The sequence below is a fragment of the Phyllostomus hastatus genome, unplaced genomic scaffold (assembly GCF_019186645.2).
Source record: "Phyllostomus hastatus isolate PE091 unplaced genomic scaffold, TTU_PhHast_1.1 phas_scaffold_46, whole genome shotgun sequence".
NCBI classification, from domain to species: domain Eukaryota; kingdom Metazoa; phylum Chordata; class Mammalia; order Chiroptera; family Phyllostomidae; genus Phyllostomus; species Phyllostomus hastatus.
In genome coordinates, this window is record NW_025334032.1 from 45781054 (window position 1) to 45798387 (window position 17334).

The 17334-nt window shown below is 63.7% G+C and overlaps 1 protein-coding gene across 4 annotated transcripts in view; it reads right to left on the reverse strand.

Annotated features, from left to right (window-relative positions):
- The window catches only part of DLGAP2 (DLG associated protein 2), a 175937-nt gene that overhangs the window by 67039 nt on the left and 91564 nt on the right, over positions 1-17334 (reverse strand). For all 4 annotated transcript variants that reach the window (XM_045821433.1, XM_045821431.1, XM_045821432.1 and 1 more), the window contains one exon: positions 9790-9822. In XM_045821433.1, the coding sequence (XP_045677389.1) occupies positions 9790-9822 (33 nt within the window). The remainder of the gene's footprint in view (positions 1-9789; positions 9823-17334) is intronic.

The window sequence follows — 17334 nt, forward strand, 5'->3', positions numbered from 1 at the left end:
GGGGGGGAGGGGGTGCTGCTCGCGGTCGGGTCCCTGGGGCGGAGCGTCCGGCGCCGACCTCGCCGGAGCGCAGGGCCACACCGGCCCCCCTCCAGCCGCCCTCTCACCGTCCGTTCCGCAGAGACGGGGCCGCCTGCTGGCGGTTCCTGCTGGAGAACACCGCTCCCCCCCGGTGTGACCCCAGACACCCCACCGGGGGACCCGGGGACCCGCCGAGCACACAGGGCGCCCGGACGGGGAGGCCAGCCCTGGGCACACGTGCCGTGGGCACGCAGCACAGCCGAGCGCGCCAGGCGCACCGGGCCGGCCGGGAGGGCACAGCTGGTGCTGTTTCCCAAGGACAACGCGCTGCAGCACTGGGGCCCGACCCGTTCCTTCCCGTCTCAGCGAGTCGAGTCCTCGGTCACCCGGGGGGGGGGGGCTTTCTTCCCGCACAGCTGGCTGCCAGGAGCTGCAGCGACCAGGAGCCGCAAACACGGGGCCTTAACTCACAGCCACGGGGATCCCCCAGAGGCATCCTTGTGCCGACCCCCCCCCACCCCGTCCCCCACAAATGACTTGCATTTGCAGCTTCCGTGATTCAGCAGCCTGGGCCCACCCTGACCAGGGGTGGGGGGGCTCTCGGTGTGATGGGGAGATGGAGACCCCGCCCCACCCCCCGGGACTCCTGTGCCCGAGGAGTTACTGCTCAGACCACGGAGACTGCAGAGTCCAGTACGCGAAGTGTGGTGCTTTCCTGCACTTCATTGCTGAGGAAAACCGTGCGTTTTTTAACCAGATTACTTGGCAGTTTATGACCTGTACATCTTCTGACAAGAATTGAGGCAGCTTATCACATAAAAATGCTTAAAACAGGAGCGCTGCCGTTTGAAAATGCAGGTAACACCAGAAGCAGCTCTCAAGGAGGGGAGGCGCTCTTATCTGTGACCTGGGGTGAAACCGCTGCTCCAGTTTGGGTTCTGAAGCACTTCTCCCAATCTCTCTCGGTTTTAACAGCCGGGCGGAATCGGGGTTTCTGTCATCGCGGGTCCAGACCACGGGTGGGAGCACAGAGCAGGTTCACCTGCAGCAGGAGACGGAGCCGGCAGACCGTGTCCTCTCGGAGACACAGGGTCCGCGTCGTCGGGGCGTCTCCGAAACCGTCTCCTGCCTCCTCGTCCGCGGGGACGAGGCACTTCCTGGGTTCCTCCGTCCGAATGTGGGTCCTGCCCCCTCCCCCCGGCCCTGTCACCTGCTCTTGCACGAGTGTCTGACCTGAACTGGAGCCACCCCACTGCCCCAGACTGCGGAGGGGAGGGCGGTGCTGATCCCGGGCAGGTGAGCTCACACCTGTGTGGCTCACGACAGCAGCAGAGAGCCCCGGGCCAGGGCTGAAGACCAGGCCGTGGCCAGGAGGTTCCCGGGTCACTCAGGGCCGGCGAGAGCCAGCGAGCCGGCCTGAGCCCGCCCCTCGGTGCCAGCAGCCGCCGGGCCCACCGCCAGCCCTGCCCTCCCCTCCCCTCCCCCACCCCCTCTGCCAAACCAGCAAACAGGCACGCCCCAGATGCTCCCCCTAAATCTCCGAGAAACCGCAGAGGGGAAGCCACATCGATTCCCACCTCACAGGGAAGAAAAATCGATGCTCAGCTTTGGCTCCATCCCGAAACCCGCGGGGACCCGCCGACCCTCACGAGCGGTAAAAGACACAATCCATTTCGCGTCCGGGGAAGATGTGTTGCCAGAGAGCGAGACGCCGAGACCCGGGGGCGGGCTGGGGCGGCGGGGAGACTGACGGCTGCGCAGGAAACGAGGAAGACTCCCGCAGGGCCGCTCCCCTCGGTCCTGGTGCCCAAAACGCGTGTGCATGTGGGTGGGTGACTCCGAGCCAGGTCAGAAGTCAGGGGAGCCGGCGCGGGGCCCCACGGGCCGTGTCTCCTGCGGCCAGCTGCGCGGCCTGACGGGCGGTCGCCGCGCGTGACGGACACGTGCGGGTGAGACGGGGCCGCAGACGAAGACCTCGCCGAGCGGAACCTGACACCACACCCGCTACCCGAGACGCACCGCAGTCTCGTGTCGGGTTTAATCGGCCACGTTGTCGTAGCTCCTTAATCGTTTTACGAACAACATGGTAGCCACTCAGCACGCGATGCCGGAAGAAACGGGCGAGAGGGCCGCATGGTTTGTGTCTGATCAAAGCGAACGTATTTTGAGCCGCCCCGATTGAGCAAACGGTGTCCTCCGCAGTTGACGAAACCCGGAGACTCCGAGACTCTTTGTGCCTGTGTGTACAATCGCTGAATCATGAATTACGGATCTTGAGAAACATTGCCTTTCTCGACGGCCGAGTTCGACCAGGCAGCCACGTGGGCTGCCAGCCCCCCACCAGGCGCTGCCCCGGCTGCCGCCCCGGCTGGCGTCCGTGTGATGAGCTCATTCATTCATGTGTCAGCCCAGGCAGGAGTCGAGCTCAGCACCCTGGGTTTAGTCACGTCGAATAAAGCGATTAGGAAAATCTCGCTGCTGTTCACGGACCAGAAATAAAGAAATCTGTTAAAACAATGAAACTGATTACGATTTTAAGACGCTTCAAGTAATTGTAAAAAAAAAGATTTCTTGAAACCCTTGCGTCAGTTTGCTGGGAGTCGCCGGGACAAACACCCCGCCCGGGAGGCTGGCCCAGGAGGAAGGAGCCATCCGCTCTCCCGGACTCTGGGAGCGGGGGTCAGCGGGTCGGCTCCGGCTCCAGGGCGGGGGGCCGTGCGGGGGCTGCTGTCCCAGCCCCATCCCAGCCTCGGGCGGCAGCCGCTGCAGCCCAGCCCGCGTGCCTGCCTCACCCGCACGGCTGCTCTCCCTGTGTGGGTCCCCGTTTCCCCTGTTCCTGGGGACCCCGGTCCTGTAGGGTCCGGGCCACCCTGATCCCGGGGGACCTCATCCCCAGCTACATCCGCAGCGACCTCTCCACATGCGGTCCCTTTCCGAGGGCCCTGTCGGAAGGCCTGGGGGTCGGCCTTCAACCTGGGGGTTTGCAGGGCAAAAAAAATCCAACCACAACCGCACTCCTCAGAGATGCCGTGTGATCTCACCTGGTGGTCTGACCACAGTGCACCTGGACCCCTTCAAACGCCTGGATGCAGAATGGTCCCCGGAGCCCCTCGCTGGGCGGGGCGCTGCAGGTGCGTGGGCTCCGTGGACCTGGCGTTTCCTCTGCTGGTCCGTCCGGACGCCCGGCTTGTTTCCCGACACCACGAATAAGCAACGCTAGCTCTCACCGCCGTGCACTTCCACTTGCTGGGATATCTCCTCCACGACAGCTTCGCATTACTGCCCACCCTGCTTCCTGTCATCTGGACAGCTTCCTTTAGCTTTTAAAAAAAACATTTTAGAGCAAGTCTAGCATCCAACTCCCTCCGTTTTCTTGTTCTGCGAGAATGTCTTAATTTCCCCTTCGTATTTGAAGGACGGGTTCAGCGGGCACAGAGTTCTCCCGCGACTGTTTTCTCCGGGCGTTTGGCACACGGCCCCTCCCCCTGCCGCCCCCGCGGTTTCCGGCGGGAAGTGCTCTGCAGGCGACGAGCCGCGTCTCTCGGTCTCTCGCGCTTTCTGAGACGGATCCTGCTTCCATCAGGGGCTCGGTTATGATGTGCCCACGGGGGGCCTCTCTGTGTCTCCTCCTTGGGGGGCATAAATCTTGCATGTGTGGACTTGTGCTTTTCTTAGTATTTCTGGAGGACTTCGCCATTACTCCTCCAAACAGTCGTTCTGCTCCTTCCCCGGTCGTCAGTCACCTCTGCTTGGGGCCGGCCGCCGGCCGCGTCCACCTGGTGCCCACGTTCCCCGGACCCTGCCACGCCCACGTTTGTGGGTCCCCTTTTTCTTTTTGTTCCTCGGACCGTGATTTCCGTTTCCCTGCACTGATCCTTGTGGGTCCTTCAGTCCCGGGCACCTGGGGCCGTGGCCACTCGCAGAGGTGGACGAGGGCTTGGCCGGCCGGGCCGCCCCCACCCTGGCTGCAGCCCCGAGAGCCTGGGGTGGGGGGCGGGAGGCTCGGCCTCCGGGAGAACCTGCCGAGAGCCGCGCCGGAAGCCGTTTGTGGCGTCTGAAGGACGAGGAGCTGTGCCAAGGCCGTGAGGACACGGACACCGGTCAGCCGGCCGCCCGCTGCTGTCGGGAGAGCAGCTCCGCGTCTGCGCTGGTTCTGGGACCCCAGACCGCGGTCTGCCCGCGGCGCCCCGGCCACTCCCAGCCCAGCCACGCGGAGTCTGTCTCTGCGCCTCCCGCCGGCTCGGGCCGGGGGGCCGCGGCTGGGGAGGGCCCGGCGGTGCAGCGGGAAGACCTTCCTGCCAAGGATGTTCCGACAGAAAAACGCCGCAGAGGCCGCGACCATTTGTTACCCGTGACTCGCCGAGGAGACGGACCCACCGGGGTAGAGGCACGTGGGCGACAATCACCATTAGTAACGGGACGCTTCCGCCAGGACGCCTCTCGCCGTCACCCGCCCGCCCGCCCGTCACTCAGGGAGACGAGCGCTGCCTGCCCTGCCGCCCACGCTCACGGAGGGGACCCCGGCCGGGCGGTCCAGACAGGCCGGCGCTGCGGCCCTGGGGTCCCGCCGCCTGCGCTGTGAGAGCCGTGACGGGGCGGCCCTCCCCACATGTCCTCTGGGGGGCCCGGGCACTCTGGCTGGGCTGGGAGCTCCCGCCCCCGGGCTGGGGATGTCTGACTCCTCTCCACACCAAAGAGTTGCTGGTTCGATTCCCAGTCAGGGCACAGGCCTGGGTTGCAGCCAGGTCCCCAGTAGGGGGCTTGCGAGAGGCAATCACACATTGACGTTTCTACCCCTCTCCTTCTCTCCCCCTTCCTGGCTCTAAAAATAGACAAATAAAATCTTAGAGAAAAAGGAAAGTTCTTGCTTCCACAGTGGGGACTGCGAAGACAAACGCCAGGCACCCTCCTCACGCCCAACTTCTCTGCTCGCCCCTTTCCCCCACGTCCGAAGGAGCCCCCCTGGGTCACCAGGGGGACCCGTGGCCGGCCGGCCCGGCCTGGCGTTCGGCGACAGCTCCTCCGTCTCGCCCATCTCCCACACAGGCCCCCACAGGCAGCCGGCAGCCCCCACCGAGCTACAAGGAAACAGGCGGGATTTCACCACGCCTGACACTCGGCGCTGGCGCTGAAATTCCTTGGTGACCGGGAAAATATGTATTTATTCCGTGAGCAAGTCAATGAGGCACAACGGCTCTGGTGCCAGACGAACGTCTGAACCTCCGCTGTCGGACAGTCTCGGGAAACAGAGGTCTGCAAACTGGGGTTCGCGTGTGCGTTTCCCACCACCCCGCGTAACTCTGGCTGCGTCTCAGTGGGGGGGGGGGGCGATGTGCGCCCCGTTCCCGGCTGCACCCTGCTCTGCCCTGCCAGTGGGAGCGGCCCCACCTCTGAGGCCGCGTGCAGGGGACAGACGCACCTCTTTGCGGGGTCGGCCCACGCGCCAGGTGCTCAGCTCCATGCGCCTGCGTGGAGAGGGCCCGGCCGGGAGGTGCAGAGGGCGCACGGCACGGGAGCACGGCGGTGAAGACAGCGTCCCTCTCTTCCTCCTCCCGCGGAAGCCGCGTGAGACCCGAGGGCCAGCACCCTCCGACACGGGCACGCAGCAGTCTGAGGGGCTTGCCGTGGGCGTGGGGCCGCATCTGCCCCCGGGCCCAGCCCCCCTCTGGACCCGAGCCCCACCCCAGTGCGCTCCCACTCCCACCCCAGAAGGCGGTTTCTCACGCCCACAATGATGACGCTGGCCACTGTGAGGTCCACAGGACGGCTGGCTGGAGTGGATTTCTGCTTCCTCTCAAAGTCAGCCGAGTTCCTCAGTTCCCGGGGAGAACTCATCTTCCTTCATAAATGCCTGTGACAGCCCACTAACCACCCAGACAGCGGCCAGAAAAGACGATTTTCATCCAAAGCGTACAATTAGAAAGGTGCCATCTCAAAACGAGGGGAAATCTGCTGTATTGGAAAAGGTGACCCCCTCCCCAAGTCTCCAGGGGCAGAGCCGGAAGGCGGGGGCGGCGGGGGGGGAGGCTTGTTTCTGAGCCACAGCCGCTCGGTTCCCCAAAAGCAACCTTGCCGAGTCTCCCAGCCGAGGACAGAGGCCTCCCGAGCTCAGGATGGCTCACACTCACGACACCGCACAGGGAGTGTGGAAATTTCCCATTGTTTGGAGACATCCGTGGGGAGAGCCTTCCGCGTTTGTATTTAAAAATCAAGAACACAATGTTACGAAACGCAGGAGAAACATCTCCGCTTCCTCCCCGGAGAGCCCTTGTTGCCATTCGCAGTAAAACGCCAGCCTCCGTCCAGGACGCCCAGAGCGGGCGCACGGCTGGTGTTTCCGAACGACCCCAGTTAAGAAACTGAAGCACATTTAGAAAGGAAATCTCTTCCCGTAAAGTGTTATTTTTAATTCTGCCTTGGACTCTTGCACTGGGATTTCCACGAGGAACATTTTCCAAGGAGCCCGGCCCAGACCCGTGTCTCCACAAATGGCCTGCCGTGTCGGAAGCTCAAGTCCTCAGGCCTCTTTCACGGGGAAATCTTTCCTGCTAAAATCCACCCTAATATATCCCTTTGTGCCAAATGTGCATCTTAATGGGTGCTTTTATTTCTTACTTTTAATTTGCTTAAATAAGGCAGATCTGAGACATTCTCCTTACATTGTCGTGGATTGAAAATAAGTTCTCCTCACCCTGCCAGAGGTCATCATCCACCACGCCCCCCCCCCCCCGCCCCACACCAGAGAACCGGCCAGGAGGGTCGATCAGACCGCAGACAGGTCAGCAGGCACATGAACCCGGGAACCCAGGCCGGTGGCCCCGCCCGACTCCAGTCTGCCCCAAGGCCGCGGCACACAGCAGGGGCACAGCAGGGGCACTGCGGGCCTGTCCGCACGGCTCCATGCGGATCACAGCCTCGTACGTTGTTTTCCCACATGAAACCACTGGGTTCCATCAGCGAGACCTTCAGCGGTGATTGCCCTGGCGAGATAAAAGGACAAGCTGTCTTGCTGCCACAAAGTATCCAGTTACTGCCAGGAACCTAGGAGTAACAGGAAGCAGCGGGGAAAATGGCACAACTCCACACAGGCCTGCTATTACGTTACAGTAGCAAGTTGTTTGAACAAATGGGATTGTTCTTAGTGAGTTTCACACGTTTTTCTTTCCTGGAGCTGGTCCAGCGAGACTCCGCCAGCCAGGCTCTCTCTGTGCCTTCGCCTTCGGGGAGTGAGTCTGATCAGCTCCGTCTCCCCCGCCTCCCTCTGCCTCTTTCAAAACCCAGAGCCGAGCTGTCTGTGTACTCTGAATAGGGAGAAAGACGTGACAAATGTAACAATGTCGCATTAAACAATGCGCCTGGCGAAGCAGCCGTCCAAACTGCGGGAACCGTGCCACGTGCAAAGTGCAGACACTCTGCGTTTGCAAACCGCGCTCTGCACTGTGCACACAGCTAACAATTCGAGTTCGCCGGCCAGCGGGCCGCACCGTTCACAGGGACCCACGGCGGCTGGATCCGAGGTCCCTGGCACCCCACGAACCGCGTTCCTCAGCTCGCTGCTTGGCAGCCGTCACAGACGCTAATTACCCATCTGCACCAGCACCAGCTCTCGGCTCTCGCCCAGAGCCAGTCGTTAAAATGCAGATAGGTGTTTGTTTCCTCCTCCCGGGCTCCCGGGTTCAGCAGCGAGAGGCTGCGAACGGCTCCTCACAAGAGCCAGCAGCTCTGTGTGCCCACAGAGACACCGCAACCCCCGGGGTGTGCGGACACCCCGCGCCCCGGCCCCGGCGCTGACCCCCTCCCGGAACGGCGCGGATGAGTGAACGGGCAGGGGCTGCCGGGAGCCCGCGAGCCCAGCGGCTGGTTTCAGATTCCGCTCACCGCGCCCAGCCAGCGCTCACTTAGACTAATTACTTAAATGATTTGGAAGTGGATGAATATTCATGCCTCGCGCTTTTCACCAAGTGCCGCACAGCTGAGGCCCTGCCACCCGCCTCCCTTCCTCTGGTCTGGAGCAATGCCACCCGCGTAGCTGAACCGTGGAGCCGGCTGCAGAGGAGGAGGGTCACGGCAGAGACCAGGGCGGCGAGGTCCCGCCGGGGTCACCCGCCCCGGCCGGCGAGGACCCAGCCCCGGGGACCCTCTGCCCAGCGACGAGGTGGAGTCCATTCCTCCCCACTCTAAATGTTTACTCTGCCCCGGACGGTCACGGCCGAGCTTCCTCCTTGCTCCCCTGGCCCCCGCACACCTTTGGGGCAGGTGGACAGCACTCGGGGGTCACACCAGAGCCAGCTGCCCGGGGAGCAGCAGCCCTGAGACCGTCCAGGGCAGGCAGCCCGGCCTGTTGTCCCCACCGGTGGGGCCCTGGGCCGAGACCCTCGGGTGGGAGGACCCCCCAGTGGCAAAGGCCACGTGACCATCCAGGTCAGCCCACGGCCACTGGGTCGGCCCCGCTACCGTGACGACCTCAGAAACCAGCCCGCACCCTCAGGGAGCGCCGACCCCAGCAACGCACCAGCCCTGACTCCACCTCGCCGTCCCCTCACAGCCTGAGCCACGCTCGTTCTCGGACCCCACCTGCTGTGACAACAAGTCCCCGAGACCCAGACCGCACACGCACCACGCCCAGAACACGTCTGCAAACAGAAACAAGCAGACGGAAACCACTACACGGACCGGCCACCTTGTCACTAGTGACACGGCGCTGGGGACTTAGCAGAGGCTGCGAGTGCGAGGGTGAGAGTGTGTGTGACTGTGGGTGAGGGTGTCAGTGTGTGACTGTGGGTGTGAGGGTGTGTGACGGCCTGTGAGTGTGAAGTGTGCAGGGGGATGACAAGGAGAACCCAGGGGCAGGCAGGGCAGGACGCGCCGGTTCCTCGTGTGGCTGTGGCCGGGACAGTGGAAAGGTGTGACGATGAACAGGAACAGGGTCCCAGGGGTGCGGTGGACGCCGCGCAGTCGGAGAACTCGACCCGTCGCCACGCCCCCTTTGACCCTGGAAACGCCGGGGGCCCTCTGCTTTTCGCACTTTGACCCACAGCGAAGCCGAAGCCTTGACAGGCAAGGTGACGACTTGACCGTGGCCGCGCCTGCCTTCTGCAAACGACCTTGAAGGAAGGTGAGAGCTCCCACCGGCCGCCGTGAGCCGCGCCGCGGGCGGACAGCCTGTCGGGAGGAACTCCCAAATAAATTAACCGCATGTCCAGCGGGCTCCGGCCGCACCTCTCACCGTGGTCCACAGGGCGGGCGGCCGGGGCGGCCCCTGGCTCCCGAGGCTGACCAGTCTCCCGGCCAGCTTGCCTCCTCCTTTGTTCCCTGCCACCAGTCACTGCAGGCAGGACCCCGACCGGCTCCGCCATCCGGGACGTGTCAGCACGTAACGCGTTAACGCCCGGGCGCCCCGCTCGCACGGCGCTGCTGACCAGCAGAGGTTCCGCTGGGTTCTAATCCTGACCCACGGTCAGCGGCGGCAGCGGCCACGCCCGAGCTCCAGGCTGACCCGCGCGGCCTCTGCGCGGATGACAGGGCCGGTCTGCAAGGTCACCTCGCCCGAGCAAGGCTCGCCGGACCCCCGCTGACGTCCTCACGGCCAGGACACGTGTGTGTGTGTGTGTGTGTGCGTGTGTGTGCGTGCGAAACCAGCCAGCCCTCCTGGCACCACACGAGAGCAGCCACGCTCTGCCCCAGCACACTGCCCACCCTCCATCACGCCCCACGCGTGTGCGCCGCCCCGGGCCCCGCGCCCCCCCCGAGGGTCAGGCCCACACTCACCTTCCGGCTCCCCGCACAGTGTGCACTGCGACTCTGTGGAGAGAGGCAGAGAGAGGCGTTACTCGGGCGCCTGTCCGGCTCGTGCGTCCACAGCCCCCGCGCACGCAGCTCAGAGGGGGCTCGAGACTCGGCCAGGAAGCCGGTTCCCACCTCGCACCCGAGCTGAGTTACAAACACCCCCCGGGCAAACGTTTTTGACGTTACGCTTTCTTAGAATAACGATCTCTGTCTGTCAGATCATGTGCACACAGCACGGGGAGGAGACCCCCCAAAAATGGGGTCATCTCCCGGAGGGCGGGCCCCTGTAGGACAGGCTGCCCCGCTGGGTGGGTGTTCTAGGGACCCACCTGGATCAGTGCGCCAGCTGGTGTTGTTGTGAGAGGCTGCACTCTGCCCAGTGAATGTTTTTTAAGACTCAGCGCGTTCGCCTGTTTCACGTCGGGTGATTTACGAGCACACCTGCCCACACCGCGCTGAGTGGTCAGCAGTTTCTGGGCAAAAATGGCCGGACCCCCAACCCCACCTTCCTAGTCACCTGATCTCATCCGGAGAGGGCTGTTTTGTTTCCTCTGATGACAACAGTCCTCAGAGGGAAACGTTCTGCTGATGTGTCAGAGGTAAAACAAAAAGCGGCAGAACCACTAAAAGGCATAAAAATCTGCAAGGTCAAAAACTGTTCTGATCAGTGGAAAAAGTGTCTTGATGGGTGTACCGCATCAGATGAGAGTACTTTGAAGGCGCCTGAAGTTTAAACATGTAAAAGTAAATACAGAGCTTTTATAAATAAGTTCTGGGATTTTGGGGTCCCCCCTCATAAATACATTATCATACCCGTGTATGGCTCAACACACAAACTTCTTTGCTGAAACCAAAGTGGTCTATTATATCAAGTTCAACGTGCAAACCTTCCTTTGAAGACAAGTTTGCTATGTCTCCTTTCAAGCACAAACGATAGCAAGCAAAAGTGTAACTTCACGTTTCAGGAAAGACACAAAAACCAGCTGCGTCGCCCGAGTCCTCGATCAGCGGCCAGCCTGGCACCAGGCCCTGCCGAGTGGACGGGGCCGATTTGGGGTCATGGCACCACGCTCACGCGAGAAACGGCGCCACACTCACACCAGAGTCACACGCGCAGGGCGCTATGGCCCGCGCCCTCCCTGGGCAGGACTCAGACTCGCCGGGGGGAGACTCGGTCGGCCACTCCTCCCTCCCTGAGTAACCTCGGGGGCACGTGGCCCACCCCCCCCGGGCTCCGCAGAGGGGACAAGGACGTCGGCATGTGGGGAGGGCAGGGGGACTCGGGCCGTGGAGAAGGAGAAGCCAGGTCGGAGCCGCCGGCCCTCTGCACCGCCTCTGAAGCTGCGAGCACACACTTCCGCCCGTGGCAGCTGAGGGCTCGCGGGAGACAGGGCCCCTGGGCGCAGTCTCGGTGGACGGCAGGTTCTCACAGAAGCACCGGGGCGAAGACACTCGTCCGTCCGAGGCAGGGTGGACCACAGGCCGGCGAGGGGGCATGCCAGGTGGGGTGGGGAGTTACCCTGGGGGCACCTCGGGGAAACCGACCTCTGTGGCAGCAGCTGAGATTGGGGGGATCTTATTCGGGGCCCACGCTGGTGTCTGCGGAGCAGCCGGTGTCGGCCATCCCTCCGGCAGGGGGTCTCGTGGTGGGTGGGGAGAGGCCAGGGCTGAGGGACCGGAAATTTGCAGCCCGCCCGCAGGTCTGTGGCGGTGGGGTGGGCCCCACTCTGGGGGGGTTGGAAGGGTCCCGCCTGTCACCTCCACTGAAGGTAAAGCCCCCACCCCCCGCCCGTCCGCTGCGTCTGGCTGCAGGGGGCACACGGATGTGCCTGTGGGAGGGGCCCCAGCCCAGAAGACACAAGTGTGGGATCTGGCCCTGCACGCCTGCCCCGGGGGTGGGGGAGGGGCGGAACCCGGGACCCGCCCAGGGAACAGCAGGGTCTGTCGGGCTGCAGCCGCCTGCGTGGACGGTGGAGGCCGAAACCCCAGAGCAGACGGCGCTCCGAGGCCACCAGACCTTTTCTACCAGAGACTGCAGGCTCTCCCTGGCCCCAGGGCAGCTGCCGGCCAGACTCCCAGCGAGAAGCCACCGTCCCGAAACCAGAGGTGGCTGAACGGAGACGGCCGAGCCCTGGACGGAGCCCGCCTGCCGGAGGGAGGGAGCGTCTTACAAGGAGCAGCCGAGGTCGGAGCACAGCTACCGCCTGTCTTACAGACGCGCTCTACCGCCCAGGGACCCGGGTCTCGGTGTCTTCTCTTCTGCTCCGGCTCCTCTCTAGGTCCCAGGGGGCCCAGGTGGCTCTGCGGCCCCTAACCGCCCCCTCCCTGCCCCATCACCTCCACTGTCGGGAGTCCGTGGGAACAGCCCCTCCCTCGGAACCCCACGCCCGCCAACTCGCCCACATGCCCGGCCCCGGCTCAGTCCCCCCGGACCCCGAGCTCCGCCAGCCAACTGGATGAACTAATTAGTGCTTCCGCGTTAATTAATTTCTGTTGTTTGTGTAAGCTAGGGGATTTCTGTTCTTGCGATGGTCCCTTTAGGTGAGCTTATCTGCAAACAAATTAAATCCCGTTTTACCAAATTATGCTGAAACGTCAGTCAAAGCGAGGCCTAGCAGCCCATCTCTCCCGGCAGACCCCGGCCCCGAGGTCAGCCCACCACGAGGAAATCTGTGAAGTGGAGATAGAGCCCCTACTGGACGCGGGTTGTCCTGCCGCAGCCACGGGAGGGCCGGCTGGAGCGGCCGTGGGAGCGGCAGGCGGGACAGCTGGGCTGTCTGTGTACGCTGGGGAGCGAGGGTCCCCCCCATCCCCGGTTTCGGCGGCGCCAGACTGGGAGGTGGGGTGGGGTGGGGACCTGGCCTCTGGGAGTGCCTCCAGAATCCATCCCTTTCCCTGCATTGACATGGTTTTTGTGCAGGTTGAAATCAAACGCGCTTCCTGTCTGAAAAGTTGCCACGGCACGAACTCTTCCTGTGCGAGGCCGTGGCGACCGTCCCGCCTGCCTCGGGTCCTGCGCGTGTCTCGGGGGCGGGGGCAGCGCGTCGGTTTCCGAGGAGAGAGATGGCCGGGACTCGGCCGGGGCTGCTGGTTTGTCGCCCCCGCGGTCTCCCCGGGGATGCCGCCATCGCGCCCGCAGACACGGGGCGAGCCCCTTGCACCCCGTGTTCTCGCGGTTCCTGCCACGGAATTGGACGGTTTTCAGAGTGCGCATGTCTGTGTGTCCCCGGTGACCTGTTTCATTGCTGGGTTGCTCACTGGCCGGTAGTTAAACGCAACCCGTTTCTGTCTATTGGTTTTATGTCCCTCGGCCTCGCAGAGCTCAGTCATTCTTCCCAAGCGCCTTAGTGGGCTCCTTAGGGCTTCCCAGACGGCTGCGGGTCGCCTGGAAACAGGCGCCGTCTGGCTCTGTCTTCCTGCCCGAGGGCCCAGCTGGAACTCCCGTCAGGGTGGAGTCCATGAAGGGCGAGCGGCGGCCAGGGCAACCCCCCCCCCCCCACGGAGCCGTCCCCGAGTCCTGTTAGCAGGTCGAGGGTCTGTGCCCCTCCCTCCCCCCCGCCTACTGTGTTGGGTGTTCTCACTGAGACGGCATTGAACTTGGTCGTGTCCTTTCTCTGCCCCCGCGGAGCTGCTCCTGCCGTTTCCGCCCTTTTGTTCCACTGGGGGGTGCGCTGCCTGGGTCGGCCGTCCGAGGTCAGGCCGGCCTCGAGTTCCTGGAGGGGCCCCAGCTGACCTGGCCGAGGGACCCAGCCCCCTCGTGCAGGTGGAGGGGCTCTGGGGCCGCCTTCCCAAGGGACCCCGGTCCGCAGCCTGTCTTCCTGCGACGCCAGGGCCACGGGGCTGAGACCGGAGCAGCGCTGGGTCAGCGAGGGCGGGCGGCCCCCTCCCCCTCCGACCTCGGGAGAATGGGTGTGTGAGGGGCTGGCGTCCACTCTTCTCCAGGGTTTGGGGGAGCTCACCCGGGAGCTGCCGGCCCAGGGTGGCTTTGTGGGTCGTTCCTCCTTCCCGTCGGTATACCCTCGCTCCTCCTCACACACCCGCTCAGAGCTCCTGCGTCTTGAGTCGGCGTCAGCAGGCTTGTCCGTCCGGGCGCTTGTCCGTCAGGTAAGCTGCCTAACGTGCTGGCTCACGCTGCCCCCGCAGGCCCTTAACCTGCTTCCCAATCGAGGTCAAGTCCGCACAGTGGAGAAGAAGCCGTTTTAAGTGCAGACCAAGAGGCCCCGAACACACTCACAGTGCTGTGCAGCCGCCACCGCCGTCTGGTTCCGGAACATTCTGTCCCGCCCAGAGCAAACCCCTGCTGCTGGGATGCTGCCCCCCCACATCCCCCCGGCCTGTCCCCTTCGTCACGGGAACCTCCTTGTGTGCACGGACTTCCCGGTGCGGGAAACGCCGTGTAGGTGGCGCCGCACAAGGGGCCGACTTCCGTGCCCGGCGTTGTCACTCAGCAGCAAACATCCCTTCCTCGTCCGCGTCACGGCTGCAGACAGTCCCTCGCACGCGTGCGGCAGAGCGCGTTTGTCCGTGTGTCCGGCCGTGAACCTCTGGGCCGTTCGTCCCTTTCATTCTTACGGGTTCAGACGCAGGAGTGGAATTTCTGGTTCAGACGCTAATTTGATTGTGTGTGTGTGTGGACAAAGTGTTTCCCATCACGACGAAGCCGTCTGGCGTTGCCAACGGCGATGCAGGAGGATTTCAATTTGTCCCCGTCCGTAGCAACACCCGCCAGTCCCCAGCTGTCCAGTCCCTGGTCTTTAAACGCAGTCGCCCCGGACGGGGGGTGGGGGCGGCGTGCCAGCTCTCAGGGTCTGGCCTTGCATTTCCCAGGCGTCCCGTGACAGCGAACGCCTCCCCAGGTGCTCGCCGGGCGTCTGTGCATCTTTGGGAAGGTGTCTACTGAAGCCCTGTGTCCACCTTTAAATAAGTTGTGATTCCTGTTGTTGAACCGGAAGAGTCCCTCATGCAACCTCAGAGTGCCAAGTGCAGTTCTCCTTACGGCTCTGAGATCAGAAGTCCAGTCCCTCCTTTCCTTCTGAAGTTCAGTAAGTGGATTCCTCCCTGTTCTTTCCTTTAGCGGCGAGCTAAAGGCTTGACAATCTGGTTGATTTTTTTTTTAAATCAGGTTTTGGTTTCATGGATACTTTTATTTTCTGTATTCCCTATTTCATTCATTTCTGCTCTAAGCATGCACAGAGTTGTTTCGAGGGTAAAATGGGAAATAAAACCCGGAACGGGGAAGGCCTTTGAAAACGAACCTGCGTGTGAGTAGCTGCTAATTCAGTCGCTGTTCGTCGGCTCGTGTCTGCCTGCCGCTGGCTCCGCTCTGGGTGGTGGGCTCGGCCGGGAAGCGTGGCTCGTGGCCGTGGCCGTGGCCCTTGCACACACGAGCGGGGCTGAGGGACCTCGTGGGGCGGACAGTGCCCTGCTCACCTTCCCGCTGCGCCTTCCTGCCCCATCGTAAGGGTGCCGCTGCGGGTGCCAGGTCAGTGCAGGGGAAGAGGCACGAGTTTTTATTACCCGTCGTTTTGTGCGCGGATTCCCTGGGGCTGTGAGCGTCCTCATCACCCTGCCGGTCACCCCCCGCCCCCGCTGGTCCCTGCACCACCGGCCCCGGAAGCACCACTGGGGTGACTGGTCGGCTCAGACCGGCCTGCCTGGCGGTTCGTGTTTAGGGGACACAGACAAAAGGAGCCGCCGGGGCTGAGGACGAGGCCGCGGGGTTGAGGAGACGGCCTGCGTGTTCCTGTCGGCAAGGACGGCCCCTGCGGCTGCTCGTCTGTCCGACGCCCGCGCTGCGCACCGGAGCGCGCACCCTGCAGCTGGGGCCCCAGGAGACGTTCCCCTCCTTCGGTCCCTGTTCCTCCTGGACTTCTGGGGGCAAGCTCCCTGTCCTTGCTCCCCTGGGGAGTCTGGGGAGTCCGGCAGACGGGCTGCTACCGCCGCCGTCCCGGCTGGAGCCCCGCACGGGTTTCACCGAATCGCACTTGTGAACGCCGTCAGCCTGCCAGGGAGACCGTCTGCGAACACTGTTTTAGGTTGGATTTCTCCCCCCCCCCGCCCCCCGCGAGGCTGGCACACAGGAGGAAGCAAAGCCCAGCAGCAGTTCCGGCCACTTTTGCTCAGGCAGCCCCTCCCGCGCGATGCCTCTTCCATCGACAGCTCCAAGTTCGTCGTCTTGCAGAGGAAGGAGGAGCGTCGCCCTCCCCAAGCGCTCGAGTCCTTGTCTCCGCCATCACCCCCCCGCACACCCTGAGGGCGGAGCTGCTGGTTGGACGCGGGCAGCCTCTCCTCCTGTCTCAGCGGGAAGCCGTGCTCGGAGCCTGTGCCGGCAGGGCCCCTGCTCACCCCGGGGGCCGTTTGCTTCAGCGGGGACAGTACAACGGGGAAGTCGCCCCAGTTATGTCCCTACTGTGTGCTCCGCACCGTCCACTTTACACCCGATTCAGGGCAGTGCGAGCTTGGTGGGGGGGAGATGGGATGGTTTGGTCCAATCGTGAGTGGGGACCATCGGGTGACGAGGTGCCACTTAGGGAGGAGTTTATTTTTTAACGTATCGGTGGCTCCACAACAATCGGAACGGAAGCCCAATTCACACGACGCGTCTCTCTGGAGGCAGAGACATGGCGGCTCGCGGCCCCTGCGCGGCATCTGGGGACCCGGACGTCTTCCCGGAACACCTGCACCCTCGTCCAGCGTGGCTGTGCCCACGCCAGCCCCCCCCCCAAGACGCCACAGACCACGCACGCCCTTTAGAGAGAGCAGAGCGGAGGGGACGCCTCGCACAAGACACGGAGGCGGGCCTGCGGGACGAAGCCACGCCGCAGGCAGCCAGGCCGCTGCCACCGGGAGCAGGTCCCCCGGGCGCAGGCACGCGGGCTGCTCACAGGGTCCTGCCCGTCTCTGTCCTCCCGCCAGGGACTGCGCCTCTCAGGGCGGTTCCTCGGACGTGAACTCCCTGCCACCCACAGACTCTCCATCCTCATTCCCAGGAGACGGTGTGGTTTTCCTTCCCCTTCCCGCACCGAGGGAACGAGTGGCTCCCCCCCTCCCCCGCCCGCCCGTGTGTTGCCGGAGCCTCAGGTCCTTCCCGGGCGGCGGTGGCGGGGGTGGCGGCGGCTGCAGGTTTCACTCCGCTTTGCTCTTCCTGACGACGTCCGCGAGCCTGAGCGACAAGTGGGCAGCAGCAACAGCAGCAGATGGTTTGCGGTTCGCGAGAGAATATTATTTGTAATCCAAGGCTAATTAGGAAGTCTCGATAGCAGCAAGAGCAGCGACTGCGTTCCCTCGGCCTCGTGGGCTCGTGGCGCGCCGCCTGTGCGGGTGCCGACGTGCTCCCGGGCGCCAGACACCCGCCGTGCCGTCGTTCCCGAGCTCCCCTCGCCGGCGGGTGAGGGGTCCAGGGAAAAGTGTCTCCGTCCTGAGAGCAACAACGACGCACCAACAAGCAGCACACCTCACAGGAAACGGTTACCATCTCGACGAGGAACACTCAGACTTCACGCTGTTTCAGGTAAGGGGTTCCGTGGA